This window comes from Chrysoperla carnea, chromosome X (assembly GCF_905475395.1).
Source record: "Chrysoperla carnea chromosome X, inChrCarn1.1, whole genome shotgun sequence".
Lineage (NCBI taxonomy): Eukaryota > Metazoa > Arthropoda > Insecta > Neuroptera > Chrysopidae > Chrysoperla > Chrysoperla carnea.
Window position 1 is genome coordinate 22,701,400 of NC_058342.1, and position 18,761 is coordinate 22,720,160.

At 30.2% G+C, this 18,761-nt stretch overlaps 1 protein-coding gene across 1 annotated transcript in view; it reads left to right on the plus strand.

Moving 5' to 3' along the window:
* LOC123302698 (acetylcholine receptor subunit beta-like 1) overlaps positions 1–17,385 on the plus strand; it is a 74,862-nt gene extending 57,477 nt beyond the window's left edge. The window contains exons 6-10 of the mRNA XM_044885737.1: positions 5,265–5,612; positions 13,274–13,467; positions 13,714–13,875; positions 14,218–14,461; positions 17,106–17,385. Coding sequence (XP_044741672.1) covers positions 5,265–5,612; positions 13,274–13,467; positions 13,714–13,875; positions 14,218–14,461; positions 17,106–17,270 — 1,113 coding nt within the window. The 3' untranslated portion in view covers positions 17,271–17,385. The remainder of the gene's footprint in view (positions 1–5,264; positions 5,613–13,273; positions 13,468–13,713; positions 13,876–14,217; positions 14,462–17,105) is intronic.
* The last annotated feature ends 1,376 nt before the right edge of the window (positions 17,386–18,761 follow it).

The following is an 18,761-nucleotide window of genomic DNA, read 5'->3' on the forward strand; positions in this document are numbered from 1 at the left end:
TAATTAATACTAAGAAGATTTTGAGCCAATTTATGTTTTTCAAGGATATAGACTACAAGCCCATACTAAAATTTTTCGAAATGACCCATCAGAAATCATGTTGAAAAAGATGCTCCTACATGTAAAAGTAAGTTTAAGCACCATAAAGTCAGTTTTGCGCGGTACAGGTGAGTACAGGTGTGAATATGAATGTCACACCCCTTGGTGTCTCATCCCTGCACCAGCACAAATGTATGGAGTTGCTTGACACTAGCTCTGCATAAGGATTCGAAGCGAATTGTATAAATTCCGCACAGAAATAAATCTTCGGTAGTTAAAAAATTTTTGATCTCCCGTCAATTTTCGAATTCTTACGTGATTTATTTCTGTTCGGCATTTATGTAATTTGCTTCGAATACTCATGCAGAGTTAGTATCCAGCAACGTTGTACAGATTTGCTGGTGCAGGGGTAAGACACCAAGGGGTGTGCTATTCATATTCTCACGCTTAAACTTAGTTTTACATATAGGAGCATCTTTTTTCACATGATTCCGAGTGGGTCCTTTCACCTGAAAAATTTTAGCATGGGCTTGTAGTCTAATATCTTTTGCTCGAAATTTCTTGTAATTTAAGGCTTTAGCTATTTATTTTCGACCTAAAAATAATTATATTATAATTTCCAAACTAATTTTGTTACTTTATTAATACCGTTTACTAGCTCGAACCATTTAAAATTCCGCAGTACGGTATCCGTGGCTAAAATCAGACTAGGCTATTGGCAATTTTATTACAGATATGACATACAAATTACATACTGAAAGAAATTAAATGTTGATATTATTTCTTAAGCCTGTTTTTTCCAAAGAAGTAAATTTTTAGACCGTGAATCTATTTTTCATCATTAGCCAGCATGATAAGCTTTATCAAAATGAGGGGTTAATCATGGAAATTTAGAAAGGAATAAGGAAGATCACGGGATGTGACAGAAAAGCAAAAAAGACAAAATATCTTTTGTGTAAGTTCATGAATTTAATCGAAACTCTGTTCGAAAACTGTAAATCGAAAAATACATTTAAATAGATGCACATCCTTGAGTTTTCGAACAGGTTAAGTTTGCGCCATTCCTTCGACTTCCGCAAAATTCATTTCCAACTTCGCAAACGTAGGGGACTCATCGAAATCTTAAACTGTATTATGAATAGGAAATGTAAGCAGTATTTTGTGAACTAAATAATTTTTATATCTATTTCGTTATTTTGAGCAAATTATAACTGTATTTGGATGGTTATGCTAAAAATGAACTTGTGTACTACTTCGATGTGGAGCATCCTGTACACATGATACACGTGTTGAAAAATAATATATATTTTTAGTCTAACAAAGGTACCTAGTAGTGACGTGACGAATGTTGTATCTTTTACAATCGCGCACTGAAAAAAAAGTCATAGGTAATATCAACCGATGTGAAGTTGTCTCAAACTCATCGCGAGATCAAATATGGTGAATGGAGCGACGAATGTGATACAACTAACGTACGTGGTTGGTGAAGTTGACACAAACGCATGAGTTTGTATGAAAGTAATATACTGTCTAACAAATTTTAAAATATTGCTGTTTTAAAATGCAACATAGTTTTAAACAATTTTTTTTTTATTGGTTCTACCACTTATTGTACTAAAAAGTAGAAAATAATTTTCTGTGTGAGTCACTCATACCCGACTATTTGTAAAAGCTTGAGGTGCTCAATTTCAAATATCAAAAATGAATCGGAACGCCTCATCTGCTCCACATGCCTTATTGTTTTTCGATTCATTTTTGATTAAGTGAGTAATTCATAGATTAAATTATTTTTTACATTTTAGTACAAGAAAAGCATGTCCCTTAAAAAATATTTTTCATTAAAATTTTTAATTTAAGACTAAAACAAATGTATATATATATACCAAATATGGTGGAAGCGATGGGAATCAGGACGCCACAACCTAACCATGCATTGTCATCCTAACTAAATGTGCATGCAAAATTTCAGCTCAATCGGAAACCGAGAAGTGGATCAAATTTGACTTGCAAAATTTGATTACAGACAGACAACGGGACAGGTGGAACTAAATTAAAGCTTGTAACAAGTAGAAACAAACAATTGACTGAGTGAATTGTTTAAAAGCCAAGTATATACAGTGTTGATTACACTGTCACATTACACATACATACATGTCACACATACATAACTGATATTCCCATATAATACATACTATACAATTAGCGCCTAATTTACGCTCTCACGGATAGACAGTGATGTTTACTAGAAAATCTTTCTTACACAAGTGGTTTATTTTTTTATAAGGAACATTTTTTACATTTAAATTTTTGTTGCATGAATATTTTTAAGCATTACAAACTTGGGACTAAACTTAATATACTATGATATATTTCATATTAGCTGTGAACTACCCGCTTAACTGGTCAACATCTCCACTTGCACCCCTCCCTTCACATTTCCTTGCGTGGGATAACAGTTTTGTAATGTACACGTCATGCTCTTTTATTTGATACCCCACTTAGGTATATTTGTAAATATTCGATAATTCCTTCCCACTTTCTCGCTACACCTTTCTACCCTCCGAAGGTTAAAAGTAGATAAAAACAATAGATCTTTGAAGCTGGTTGTATATCGTGTCAATATTTTAGCTTAATCGATGCACAACTTTTTTAGTTTTTGAAGCATATCCCTTTCAACCCCTATTTCAACCCCTTACTCTACTATAATATGGATGTATTATACATAAAAACCTTCCTCTTGAATCACTCTATCTATTAAAAAAAACGCATCAAAATCCGTTGCGTAGTTTCAAAGATTTAAGCATACAAAGGGACATAGGGACATAGGGACAGAGAAAGCGACTTTGTTTTATACTATGTATTGAAATGCATGGTATAAAAATATGCGAACGCGAGCATTCGGCACATTACTAGTACCTAGACCAACTATAGACACATACGTAATAACATAACGTACAAATGAATATAGGCCACACGTTATCATTATAGATCTAACATGATGTTATGGCTTACCTCTAATACCATATATGAAGAAAGTGTAATTTGAAATTTTATTGCAATTTTAAAAAGAATGTTTTACTAGACGATAAAAATATTCTAAGTTTCAATTTCCAAAATAAATAGTAAATTGTGTTGTTGTACGCTACGAGAACTGGGAGTAATGGCCTACCAATAAAGAGATATGACTCTAGACGTAATAGTTTTTTACAAAACTACGTCTGCAGCATAGATACCTATCACTAACGTTATATTTTTCCCGTTATTATATGCTTCTTATTAGTATGTTTTTATACTATGCATATATGAAATATATCAAGGTATACTAAGTTTAGTCCCAAGTTTGTAACGCTTAGAAATATTGATGCAACGAACAAAATTTTGGTGTTCAATAATTAATTAGTCCATTTTTGGTTGTCTGTCTGTCGACACGATAACTTAAAAATGAAAAAAGATACCAAGCTGAAATTTTTATAGCGTGTTCAGGACGTAAGAAGTTAAGTCGAGTTCGTAAATGAGCAACATGTCAATTGGGTCTTCGGTCCGAAGGGTCCCATATTGTAAAAAATTTGAGATAGAACAAAAGTTTAAATGTTTCTAATAAAAAAATACACAACTTTTGTTTAAAATATTTTTTCGTAAACATCACTGTTTACTGTTTGGCATGCCTGGCTATCTTTTTTTACTTATATAACATAAAAAAAAATGATTGCGTAATCATCACTGTCTATACATGGTACTTCAACAATTAACTCAGTCAATTGTTTGTTTTCATTTGTTTTTTATTGAAAAGCAATTATCTTCTCATATTTTTGCACAATTAAAATAATTACGAAAATAAGAGTCCGGATAATCGACAGGAGCGGATAGTCGGCAAATTGTTTTCAAGTAAAAAATGTTAGCTTTTTGAGAGCATCAACTTTTTAATTTAAATATTTATTCCATGTTTCAATTTTTAGGTTCTAAATTAACTATTAAAATAACCCGAATAACTAGACCCAATCTGATGTCAGAACATGATGTCTCCCATCAAACTTTGTAACTTCTTTTGAAGTTATTTTTTGATTGGTATCATCTACCAAATCAACTCAGTCTTCGATAAAAATGATCCATTCTGTATAAATAACAGATAAATTTTTTTTTCTTAAATTAATGAAAATAAAAGTATAATTAAACACACTCAGATTCGAAAGCGGGTTTTTCACATCTGTTACTTACTACTCATTAACTACTAATAATAAGCCTATGTCCTCATTTCTATTTGAATGTATCTTTCGTTAAGATTTGAAAATTTTCGAGAATAGAGGACAAGATCTGAAATCAAAAATAATATCTACATAAAAGATTTAAGCAATTAAATAATTATTTTTTATTGTATATTAATCATGCATACGATATTTATTTACATCATGGTCTATTCGACTAGATTTGATGTAATATGATACATACAGGCGTAAACTAAATATTGACAAATATCTTGTCTAGTAATCTTAATTAATGAGAATTGAAAAAAATACACTCAAGGATTAGGATTCATGTCAAGAGCCCTACCAATTAGGCTATTCGAGTTCTAGACACGAATGCAATTTTTTCAACCATGATGTAAATAAATATCGTATGCATGATTAAAAGTAAACAAAAAACAATAAATAATAATCATAAATAAGTAGATTAACAAATTAAAAAATTCATTGAGTTGAAAAAATTGCATTCATGTCTAGAACTCGAATAGCCTAATTGGTAGGGCTCTTGACATGAATCCAAGAAGTCCGGGTTCGAGTGTATTTTTTTCAATTCTCATTAATTAATTAAATAATTCTTTTTATCTTATTCTTGCAAAACAACTTTTGATATGTAATCTCTATAGCAATTTCAAGCTATATGACATCACCAATCCTTCATATTTTCGTAGTTATTGATGTTATCCAAAAATTGATTTTACACCCAGTGGTTCGATAACGAACGTCCTTTAAAGCATTAAAAAAATTTTAGAACAAAGGCCCATTGCAGTGATTCATTGTTGTGACTTAGTACAGACAAAAAATAACTAATTATTACATATCACATAACTATTAATAAAATATCAGCTACAATTCATGATATACGCTGCGATAGATTTTGTTATTATAGCGTATGCTTTTGACAAGTACATAAATGCTTTTTTGAAAAATTCTATTATTTTTTTTTAAGGAATGATTTTACATAATTTTGTTTTTTTCAAATTTCAGAGTTCTTGCACCATTGATGTAACATATTTTCCATTTGACCAGCAAAAATGTATTATGAAATTTGGTTCATGGACATTTAATGGTGATCAAGTGTCATTATCTTTATATAATAATAAAAATTTTGTTGATCTATCGGATTATTGGAAATCTGGTACGTGGGATATTATTGAAGTGCCAGCGTATTTGAATATATATGAAGGTGACCAACCGACAGAGACAGATATCACATTTTTAATAACAATACGAAGGAAAACACTGTTTTATACAGTCAATTTAATATTACCGACTGTGCTCATTTCATTTTTATGTGTACTTGTATTCTATTTACCGGCCGAGGCTGGTGAAAAGGTAAGGTAGTTTTTTTTCATTTGTTATTCTTCACTCTAAGAACACTTTAGGAAAGATGAAAAACTTTGTTTGTGTATATTTGCTAAGCATAGTGGATCAGTTTCAGTTCGTTAAAGTGTACTCGGAATCATGCCGTCACAACAAAAATTAATTTGGAATAGATATAACGAAGTTTTAAAACAAGTAATTTCTAGAATTTTACAATTTTTTCTTGGTATTATTTCATTTATGCTATCAAGACTTTCAAGAAAATTCTAAAAGTGATTGATAAGAATATCAATCCTTTTACAACTTTTGACACATTTCTTGAGTAAAATGCATCATTAAAATTGTCGATAAAACCGTTTTTAACTATAAGCTTACTTTAGTAAATATGTCTCTAGTTGAGTTGTTGAAGAAAATTTTTTTTACAAAAATAAAAAGATGGCGTATAGTACAGTACGAATTGGCGCATGAGTACAAGACACTATTTACCACAATTTTTTTTTTTTTGCGATTATCTTTCAAATTGTTCTTTTGATGATATAAATGCATGTTGTCAGATCGCAAAATTGGTCGGAAATGTTTTAGCAAGTTTCCTTTATAAAATTACAAAAACTATTTATTATGTTATGGAAAAAAAGATTTTAAGGTTATTTGGACAATTTAGAACAAAAAAAGGTCTTTAACAGCAGATTTCCTGCTTATGGGCTAATTGTAAGTCTAAAAAATTTAGGAAAACCGCAAATGTTTCGGAAAAATAATAGTTTGAAGGAAGAATTTAGAATTTTTTTTCACTGATAAGACTAAGTAAAATGTATTTTTATAATGAAATCAAAATTTAACATTTATTTCAAATTTTGCGTACTTTATATTAGTCAAAGTCACTAAAGTTTAAGTAGTTATGAAGCATTCATTGATTCCTAAATTCCTTAGAAGTTCACAAACACTTTAGTTCCCTTCAGTGTGTTTCTAGCTTATTCGATGTGATTTTGACCTAGACTTTGTCTTGCTTGTGAACAAATTTTCTTTAATTTGGAGACCCTAAGATACCCCCACACTATGAATATTTTTGTAGACAAAATATGTCCTGTCCTTACTTAAGAGATAGCGTAAAGTGAAAAAGATAAATTCTAATTCTTCGCTTAAAATAAAAGCTTTAAGGAAAATTTAATCCTTATTTAAATTCTTCAAACTTTAAAATTTAAAAATTTTTGAAATGCGGAGATTTTGCAGAGTTGCGATTATTTGGAGTTAAAAAAGTACGAGCAGGGTAGCACCTTTCAGTGGAAGGCTTGATTTTTTTTTTAAATATTTGACTTCAAAAGTAGGAACATTTATTATTAGTCTTATGACAAAATGTATCTAATGGGGCTTTTAAAGCTGCAGATCTTGAATTTATGACCAAATTGATTCAATTTTCACCCCCCCTTTCTTTTAGCTTGCATAAAATGGCTCGAAACAAAAAATATCATTTTCTTGAAAATTTAAGCCTTTTGAAGGTATGTTAGAGGCATAATTTATTTAGGGTCTCTAGTTATGTAAGTCAAAAGAGAGGCGAGGAGAGGAGTGAAAATTGCCATATATGCCTTAAAAATGGTAAAATTTTCAAAAAAAGGTATTTTTTATTTCGGGGATTTACTTATGTGAGCTAAAAGAGAAGGGGTGAAATTGAATCAATTTTATCATTAATTTGAGATCAGCGACTTTAAAAAAAATGCTTTAAATAGGTTTAAATTTTCAGATAAATGGTATTTTCATTTCGAGGGACAACTTTTGTGAGCTTAAAGAGGGGAGGGAGGATAAAAATTAAACATTTGACGTAAAATTAGAGATAAAAACTCCCTTATACGTTATTAATAGTCTTAACTTGCAAAAAAATGGTCTATTTCATTTTGAGAGTCTTTCAGACCCCCGAAAGGGAGGGGCAGGTTCATAAAGGAGTTTATTAATAAAAATATCTTAAAATTCTGGATACTTTAGCATTTTGACCTCTTTAAAATCTTTTAAAATTTATCTGATTTAATGGCGATATAAACCTCCTGCATCCCAATGGCGCGGGGTTTAAAACTAAAAAGTTCCGCTTAAAAGTTTAAACCATATAGACTTTTTAGGATAATTTTCTGAAGCCAATGAAAAAAACCGCAAGTCAATACACCCAACACACAATTTTTTTGTAAGAATCAAAAAATTTTTGATAATAAAAAATAAAAGAAAAGTATTTAGAAAAATTAATTATAAAAAAGGGCATTTTCTAATGATACAACTTTTAAAAAATCCATTTATTTATTCTTTTAAGAAGTATGAGAATATCTTTTACATAAAAAAAAAACTAAATGAAGATGGCTACGGAAGCCTGAATGTCTCACTGTCTATTTATGAGAAAGTGGCGCTACACTAGCTTATTTTTTAAATGTGTACCACCCACAAATATAAAACCAACTTTTAAAAAATCACCAGTTCACTTTCAACAAATGTAGTTGTGACTTGTGGCATTATGGAAACGAACCCTTTTCAAGATGTGGGTATTTGGTCATGTGCAGATTTCTAATTATAACGTCATAATAAACACTTAATAATACTTTTAAGGTTAGAAATTAGAAATGTGCAAATTCAAAAGAAAAACATCAACAATTAAAGCATTATATTTTTAAATAATACTTATGATTAACTACATAAGAAAAATTATAAACATTATCATATTATTATTAAATCCGGACATATAATCATTAATCATTCCAATAAGTTTAAATAGTATCTAATTAAAGGATAGTCATCACCGACTGACATCTTCAAAAGGGTTCGTTTCCATAATGTCACAAGTGCACTTGTTGAAAGTGAACTAGTGATTTTTTTAAAAGTTGGTTTTATACTTGTGAGTAGTACACATTTAATAAATAACCTAATGTAGCGCCACTTTCTCATAAATTGACAGTGAGCCATTCAGGCTTCCGTAGATGACACCCTCACTCATTCCAATCATTTTTATATAAAAACAGATAGACGGATGGATGGAATGAGGAAAAATACAATTATATTGATTGAAATATAATTTTATTGAAAAAGATATACGCAAATAGTTTCTGATATAACTTTAAATTTATTAATATTAAATTCGTTCGTTTCCAGTAAAATCACTCAATGTCGTATTAATTTTATAAAACAACATAGTTTAATTAACGGTGTCACTTTTAAATAAATAAAAAAAGTTTCAGTCTTCTTTAGCTTCTGCTATTTATATCATATTTTTATTCTAACTCAGTCAAATTATAAATGAAAAAGGGGTGAACCTTGCATCGAATCAGGAATTTTGTTTTTTTTATATATTGTTTACAATGAAAAAGTGATGTTAAATCTAAGTTTTCGACCTCGGTAAACGGCCGGGATCATGCCGAAACATAAGAAAACCCTCGAAAATTTTAATCTTATTTCAGTTTTTCCCGATTTTGACCCGGAAGGAATGATTGTGTACATCTTGTAGGCCGTTAGAGATAGAACAAAATTTTTTGTTTGAAATATTTTTTCGTAAACATCACTGGTTTTTAAAAATTGCGAAAAAGTATTTTTTAGAATTTTTTTTGGTTTTTACAGAATGTTCCACAGGACTACTAGTGCACAATTTCAACTGCCCATCTTTTATAGTTTTGGAGAAAATCGATATCAAAATTTGTCTTATTTACGCCTTCACGGTGATGTTTACTAAAAAATGTTTAAAACAAAAGTTGTTAATTTTTGTATAAGGAACTTATACAAAAAACTAAATAAGATAAAATTTTGCGAAAAATCGTATAATTTGAAAAAATAGACAGACTTTGAAGAGCCGAAACCTCCTGCTGTATCTCTGTTCCTATAAAAACCAGCTTGATCACAAATTGTTGCAAATTTAACTTTCTTTAAAAATAAATACTACAGTTTTTTTTTTATTAAAAACCAGTCCTTCCGAATCAAAATCTGCAAAAACTGAAATAAGGTCAAAATTTTCGAGGTTTTTCTAATTTTTCGGCATGATCCGGTCGTTTGTCAAGGTGAAAAAGGTGAATTTCATTGCCTTTACATTGCAAACATATCAAAAAAAAAGTACCTGCTTTAATACAAGATCTAATGTTTAATTTGATTGAATTATACATCGAGAGCTTCATGCCAGAAGGGCATATTCGCATAATTTTTCAAGACAGATGATTGAACTTTTCAACTAACATTTATCTAACCCGCCCGCTTCACTGGACAATCTGTTTAATCCCATTATTCATAGCACTCGAAATACATCCTCACACAAAAACTTTCATCCCCTATTTTACCCCTTTTATGATAAAATTTTCACAAACTTTGAATGTCGCATTTATTTATATCTAATCAAAAGCCTAAAAGATATATTTTAACCTTCTAGCTTCAAAAATGACGTAATTTCCATACAAACTTGCACCCCCTATTTCTCCTTACAGCCTTTTTTTCGCATTAAAAAGCCTATGTCCTATCCCAGAATCTAAACTATCAGACGGTTCAATAATTTAGGCGTGATTGCGTAACAGACAAACAGACAGACAGACTTATTTTCGCATTTATGATATTACTAGTATTACTAGTAAGGATAGGCCCTATCAATATATTGAACGGTTGCAGTCTCTATTCAAATCATGATTTTATTTTATCAGTATTATTAACTCTTGTGAAAGCTAGTCTTTTACCGTATATTGAGTCAATAATATTAGCCATGTGGGGCTAGTCTTATAGCTTTTATTCAATTCTACGGCGATGCTTGCCTTTATTTGTTTCACATGAAAACTCGACAAAATTATGTATTCAATGTCTGTTAGAAAGCTGCCAGGCTGACTTTCGAATATACTTACAGGAATAGTTCCAATCGTATTTAAATGTTCAACGTTGCTTGTCAATCTTGTTTAATTTTAAATAAAAAACAAAACACTTGAAATTGTTCGTGAAATATTTAAGAAATTTTTATAAATAGCAGGTTATATTAAATTGACTTTAATTGTCATTAAAAAATATTCTTAAATATTAATCTGTAAAACTCGAAAACGTTCAAGAAATATTGTATAACTAAACAATAAAAACTGAATTCGGGTCAAAAAATCAAATTTTATAATTAGCTAAAAAAAGGTGGATATACATTTTTTCCCAACAAACTCCTGACTTAGGCAAGGAAAAATTTCCGAACGTGGACAGACAAAAAATCGAATGGGAAAATTTTCCCCACGAGTACGAACTTATCACCTTTTTTAATAATTGAAATACTAGGTAAACAGATACTTCGAAGCCTTTAAATGTTTGTTCATTGCATTCTCAGATTTCATTTTCTCGGAAATTTCTGTCTAGAATAATCAGTATGAATATTTGTTTTCTTTATATATACAATCGTTCATAGTAAACGAATATCTTGAAGCATTTAAATGTTTTCATTGCCTTCTCAGAATAATACATTATTAAATTTCATGTTCTCAGAAACTTTTGTCTAGAATAAACACTATGATAATTGTTATTGAAATAAATACCACGATACTCGAAATAAAATTGTATATTAAGAAATGCTATTTAAAAAATACAATTAAAAAAACATACAACAGACTTACATGTCGATAAGTCTCGATATTTCGATTGCAACGTCTCGATATTTCGATCATCGTCTGTAGCAAAAATTATTCATATAACACATTACAAACATTTGACACAAAATTAAAAATAAATAAGCAAAACATTACCAACAATTACAGTAACGATTTACAAAAATAAAAATACAAAAATTATCACAAATTTGAAGAAAAAATTTCTCAATACCACCAGACTTTTTGTAAACATTTCACAATAAATTATTTAGTGGGTTTGAAAAATACTTTTATCAACCTTAATTTATATCTAAAATTTGGTATCGTTTGTGAAATAGGTGTGTCCAAGTTCGCTATAACTGACGAAAATTCTTTTATGGCTTCACCTTTAACAGTTGTCCATTTTATCAATTCAGAGTCAGGTATAGGACCTTTATCCCAGTTCAGAGTCTTATTGCCTGCTTTATGGATTAAAATGCTTTCGTAAACATCTAAACTATTGTGATGTCTAACAGATTTAATTAACTTGGCAGGTAGAATTTTGTGCTCTGTATTTAGAACATGGTCCGCAATGCAAGATTTCTTTTCTCGATGATTCTTGACATCACTTACATGTTCTTTTTCGCGGATTGATATCTGTCGCTTGGTCTGTCCTAAATAAATTTTAGAACAATTTGAGCAAGAAATCTGGTAGAAACCCAATTTCTGGGCGTCGGGAATTGGATCCTTGGTTTGACCCAAGGTGTGTTGTAATTTCTGAGATGTAAACCCAACTGAAAGTGCAGATTTGTTGAAAATTCTATCTATCTTGTTATTCATAGACATAGTAATACTAGACGGTGCGATGCATGTACTTTCTGTGTTGAACAGTTGTGCCAATTTAAGGAATAGGCAGCCTCTGTAAAGCTAACTTTGTTCCACTGGGTGGTGATTATAGATGTATGACAGAGATAACTCTACCGTAACTTCCTTTGCACCCTTCCTAATTTTGGAACATGAATTACTTCGAATGCTCCCTCTATATAAATAATATCTTTGTTGTTATTACAATGATGGTTAAATATAACTCTAGCCCACTTATTCTTTTCGGAAACTTTCTCGGAAAAATTTTGTGTAAAATGTTTGTAATGTGTTATTTGAATAAATTTTGCTACTGACGATGATTGCGTTGCAATCGAAATATCGATATTTAGCGACATGTAAGTTTGTTATACCAAGTGTTTTTGTACCATCTAGGCATATACATGTCTGTAGTATGACTGAATACATCCGTTTAGTAATGCATCTAAGCGAGAGGTATTATATACATATATTGTAAGGCTACAGATACGATACACAAGACTTTTGTTGTATGCATGCAGAGAGTGGGAGTTTTGTTGCATACAAATATTATTAATTAACTAAAAAACTTCCACTCTCCAAGCGTCTCCCAACTAGGAAGTGCATCATGCCCCGGACGCTACTCACAAAGGGAACCAAATGGTCCGCAAAACAAAAAATTGCGGAATAATTTTTATTTTTATAATAACTGATTTCTGGAAAAATTTTTTTAAATTGAATACCAGTCGTAAGAGAAAAGAAAAAAAAGGAACACTACTAGTCACAGGACTGACTCGACCTGTGTCCGTCAGCACTTTCTTATGGCATCTACGGTATGTGGTTACATAAGCTATCTCCTTTTTGATTTGTCTGAAAATGTGAAGTCTTTTTGTGCAAAATTAGATATTGATACAACAATACGTGTAAGAAGACGCCGCAAAATGCTCGGAGAATTGGCTAGAGATAAATAATAGGTATCTTTTGAACTAATTCTAGATGATCATATACATTTCAAAATCTACTCTTGTTTTCTCAACTAAGTTTTTTGTCTCAAATTTAAAGCCTAGCTTGAGCCTATGACTTTATTTACTTAACTTTATTTATTTATTAATTTGCGAGTAAATTTTACATATAATATTATATGGTTTTCGAACAAGGGGAGGGGTCTGAAAAGCTCGCTACGCCACTGACTTTTACATGCCGATATTCGTATTTCAATACATCGAATGTCGAATATCGATATTGAAGTTATATTTTTCGTCCTTTACACCAAAACTAATTGAATAAAAATTTATGTTTCAGGTAACCTTGGGTATTAGTATTTTACTGTCATTGGTTGTATTCTTGTTACTTGTTTCAAAAATTTTACCACCCACATCATTAGTGTTGCCACTAATAGCGAAATATTTGTTATTCACATTTATAATGAATACTGTTAGTATACTTGTAACGGTTATCATTATTAACTGGAACTTTCGAGGACCCAGAACTCACAGGTAAGTGTTCAATCTTATGTATTATTACTCTAGCAAGTTTTTTTCTGTCCTACATTTATCTTCCTTGGTAGTCTTCTTCTCTTTTTTTTCAAATAACTATCCTTTTTTATACTATTGGTGACCCTCGAATAATTTGATATTAGAGATGCCTATGCATCTATATAAGAGTGTGGTCTTCAATTGTAGAAAAAAAAAGACAAAAATTGTAAATTTTTTGAAAATTATTTTAACTTTATTACTTTTCAGAATGCCATCATGGATAAGAGTGGTATTTTTAAATTATTTACCAGCAGTGTTACTTATGAAACGACCTCGAAAAACACGTCTTAGATGGATGATGGAAATGCCTGGAATGGGTGTTCCACCTCATCCTTACGGATCACCTGCTGAAATTCCTAAAAACATTAGGTAAAAGTAGATTGAAATCAAATAGCATGCCCTAACGACAATAAAAGTCGCCCTAGTAGCTCAGTTGGATAAGAATTACCAATTCAGTCCGCGGTATGCTAAGGGTAGCGGGTTCGATTCCTGCCGTCTCAACAAAATTAACTTAATACTTGGATGGGCTGGTGTAGTGCATGGTATATGCATGAAGGAGATGCACTCAGCCTCTGAAATTGCGGAAAGGTGGTAAATACATATATGGTATCACAATGGGCTCTATAGCCTAAGTGTCCTTCGTGGATAGCCAATATTACCTAACCTAACCTAACCTAACGTAAATATATTAATTTTATGTTTTGTTTGTAGCTCAATCGAAACTCAAAATAAAATAGAAGTAATGGAATTATCCGATTTACATCATCCAAATTGTAAAATAAATAGAAAATTAAATGCCGATTTGGGTGTGGGTGTTGGTGGTATTGGTTCGGATAATTGCCGACGAGAAAGTGAAAGTTCCGATTCAATTCTTCTATCACCAGAAGCTGCAAAAGCAACAGAAGCTGTTGAATTTATTGCTGAACATTTACGAAACGAAGATCTTTATATTCAAGTATGTGAATGATTTTTCTTTTCAATTCATATTTTTTTCAAAGATGGGCGAATTTGTCAAGAATTAAATACTTAAACTGTAGTAAATAAAGCATTTGACCAAGGAAAAGATCGTCGTAGTACTCGACAGTAGATTTTTATGGAAACCGACGGAAAATTTGTGCCTGAATGTACTTAAAAAAGTCATAACAAATTTTCGATAAAAATTTGTACTTCATTTTTTTTAAACGCTCATATATCGAAAACAGTGAAAATTGTCACGGCTCAAAAAATACTTAAAGAATTGTCCAAAATATAATATCTAATGGCTTTAAAAGTAGATTTTTGACCGAAACCATAAAATAGTCTTTATTTTCCACAAGAACGAGTTTTCGGCGATAAATCGTATTTTATTTTTTCAAATGTTTATGTTTCGACAAAGATTGAGGCTAAATGAAAATGTCAAGAATAAAAAAATACTGGGAATTGTCCATAATATAAAATACAATAGTTTTTTTAAATGTAAAGATAACGGAGTGCCCAGAAGTTGGGTACTTCTGCCCCACCCTATGGGGGTAAATCGAAAAAGCACTATTTCGCATATACAGTCAAACCTGGATAAGTGAGAAAACTCTATAAGTGAGAGTAATAGCCAGGACCCGTCATTTTAAGCTCCCAAAATCTCTATTAGCGAGAAACAGAAACCTCTGTAAGAGAGAGTCGTTTTTCCCTCATGGGCCTCCGCAAGTGAAACTGCTACTTATCTATACTTCTATAAGCGACAGTCGAGCTTTATTTATTTATATTATTTAGGAGGAACTATAGCTACATATTTAATACATTCGTACTTGCTGTGACTTGTATTGCTGCGTACCCATGCACTTGCATTAGCGAGAAACTAGGGTTAGTGAGAAACCTCTATAAGCAATAATGAAATGTGCTCCCTTGATCTCTCGCTTATCCAGGTTTGACTGTATATGACATTTTTAAGTACACTCATTTTACACTCATGCAAACATTTTTCGTCGGCTTCCATATAAGTCTACTGACGAGGAGTCCTTAGTTAGACCGTTTTTTCGGTTTTATTTCCTCGATTATCATAAACACTCAATTACTGATAATCACATAATTACTGATGCTTCAAAAGCTGTTAAATGTTAAAATGTTAACTCAAAATACATAGGTCATGGGTTCGATTTCAGAAATTGACGTCAGAAATTATTACTTTTAAGAAATGTATTTTCGGAACTGGAACAGATGCTTTAAGCTAAATGAATTAATTCTTCCAAATACGTTTATTCAAACCGTCAAAAAGTGGCTCCATAAATTGAGGACCGTTTTTCTGTTACACTCGGTTGTGGTACCTAGGTCATATTTTAATATACTGTTGCAACTTAGGTTAGCTAAATAGTAAATGTTGTAAATTTTATATTAGTGTTAAGTACAGTGTGTTTCATTTAAGATGAAGACACCCTCATATTTTTGTTATTTATAAGAATGTCAATTTGAAATTTTGCACATTCATACAGGGTGATGGATCTCATTTTTTAAGATACATAACCGAAATTAAAAGTTTAAACTCAGCCTACTACAACTACTATTAAATTATTATCAATTTCTCAAGTTTTTACATTCCATAGCACACTAGATTTAAAAGTTTATTTTTTAATTTTATAAATTATAGTGTGCTATGGAATGTAAAAACTCGACGAATTAATAATTTAATAGTGTTATGTATTCAACTATTTCAATAAACTTGTAATAATTTTCAGTGGGGACTAATTCTAAGCCACTTTATCTAATAACTTTTTTCGATATCTCTAACCATCTCTGACGCAAGGCAAAATCGACCCTATTTGTCAATTTATAGTTGGCTGAGTTTAAAGTTCTGATTTCGGTTAAGTATCTTAAATAAATGTGACCCATTATCCTGTATGACTGTGTAAAATTTCAAATCGATATTGCTATAAATAACGAAAATATGAGGGTGTCCACATCTTAAATGTACACACTGTATATGAGTTGATATGATTATACAGCGTGTTCTGTTATTGACAGCAGAAACCTAACTTTCCAAAATAAGCTCATCAAGAGCAACAAAAAAACTCTTTTCCAAATTTGGATCTGAGGCCTAATTTGGGAGATATACTTGACTTGATTTCAAATGTGAATAATTGAATTACGTATACATGTTGTTCCAAAATTATGACTAAAGAGTTAGTTTTAAACGATAATAGTCAAGTTCGTTAAAGAGAAAAATCGACAAACAAACAAAGAGTGGAGAGGAGATATCAAATTACAAAATTTTGAATTTTTTCAAAATAAAAAATATTTCTTCATTCTTGATTGGTTCTAAGCAAAAGAGTACTTTTGTGATTTTTTCTCTAGGCGCTAAATTTTCGAAATAAAAATTCTTGAAAAATACAATATTCGATTTTAAGAATAATGTGTTATTTTTTCAATATCTGAGAGAATTCGCTTAGCTAACGCAGCTCCTGCGTTACGATTTTTTTCAATAAAACTCATACTACCTCATATAATCAAATTTTTTCCTTCTTGTATTTCATCATTGACGGAAATTAGCCCATCTAAAATATTTGTATAATGATTATTATAAACATATTATTTTTTTTCTTCCATTATTTTTATTGCATCCAAAAAAATAGACTCGAGAGGATTGGAAATATGTAGCTTTGGTCATAGATCGACTTCAACTGTACATGTTTTTCTTGGTCACAACCGCCGGCACAATTGGTATCTTAATGGATGCTCCACACATATTCGAGTATGTCGATCAGGATCGTATCATTGAAATTTATCGCGGCAAATAGTGTAAAATAATTTCTAATAAACCACAATTAATTTTTATGGTGATCAAAAACAACTACATATTTAAAACAACGTGCGCATGCGTATATATAATCATTTAATAAATAAAACATACTCATACACTCAACCAAAAAAAAAGACATACGTCATGAGACAAGTTGAAAAAAAAAATCGGAATAAAAAACTTGAGAATAAATTGTTTTTTTTGTTTTTAACTAATACATGTTTAAATAAATGAAAACCGTATATATTTAATAATAAAAAACAAAACGGTTTAAATCCGTTTAAAAAAAAACCGTTAAAAATTTGTTAAAACTGTTAATAATTGTAAACGAGGTCTCATTAAAAATAATAAAATAAAAAAATTTAGCTCATATCTTTTTAAAAAAAATTGTGCTTTCATTATTAAAAAAAAAATAAAAACTTGTACAAAAGGAAAAATTTGTTTTTTCAAAAGCGACTCGATATTAAAATAAACAAGAAAAAAATAATTGTAGTGATCAAAAAATAGAAATTTTTTAATATGGCCATAATAGGCCTATCTAAGGCCAAGTTTATTTTTTCTCAAACCTAATACATATTATATCTTTTTCGAAAATAAGGTTAGTTGCACCACATAAAAAAAAAAACATCAAAAAACGGTTAGGTCAAAAAAGCACTTCATATGTTTTATATTATAAGACAAAAAAAACATAGCTCATTAAGGCCTTGAGATGAATGAATTTGAAGGAAAAAGACTCTAAAACAATTGTTATTAACTAAATATTACTCATATTTAGATTAGTTTTTAAAAATCTTATATACATTCAAAAATCCAAAAAAAATAATAATAATAAATAACACCGTAAAAAATTTTATACAAAAATCTAAACTAAAAAAAATGCACTGAAAATTGTTGTAAGACCAACCAAAATTGGCTCCACACTTTAGTAAAAAAAAAATTGAAAAAAAATACAGTATATTCACACAAGAATTTGCAAATTCACACAAAAAATACACCAAAAAAAAAAATATTTTACACTCAACCATAATTATATTTTTGCAAATAAATGAAAAAAAAAATTTTTAGCAATAAGAATAAAAAAACTATATTTGGATTCTAATCCAAGAAAAAAAAAATAAAATAAAACGAAACACCTTCCTCTGTTAAAAATGTTTCTCTGTGTATGGAAGACAATCATATTTTTTAGCAATTTTTGGTCTGGTTAATGTTTGGCCAAAAAATTAAAACACATAAAAAATAAATAAATAAATTTGCCAAGGTGTTTCTTTTTGAATTCATTTCGTGATTAATCGACAAATAACACCCAAATTTGTATGTTTTAAAAAAAAAATCAAGTGGCAATTTTACAATAATTGAAAAACGCATTTTCTTTCCGTTGTTAAAATTTACCAAAACATGGATTTTCGAAAAAACAACTTTAGTTATATGTTTGTAAAATGACAGCTGGGAAAATTTTTATCGATCATTTTGAATGAAGTGTTTCAATTTT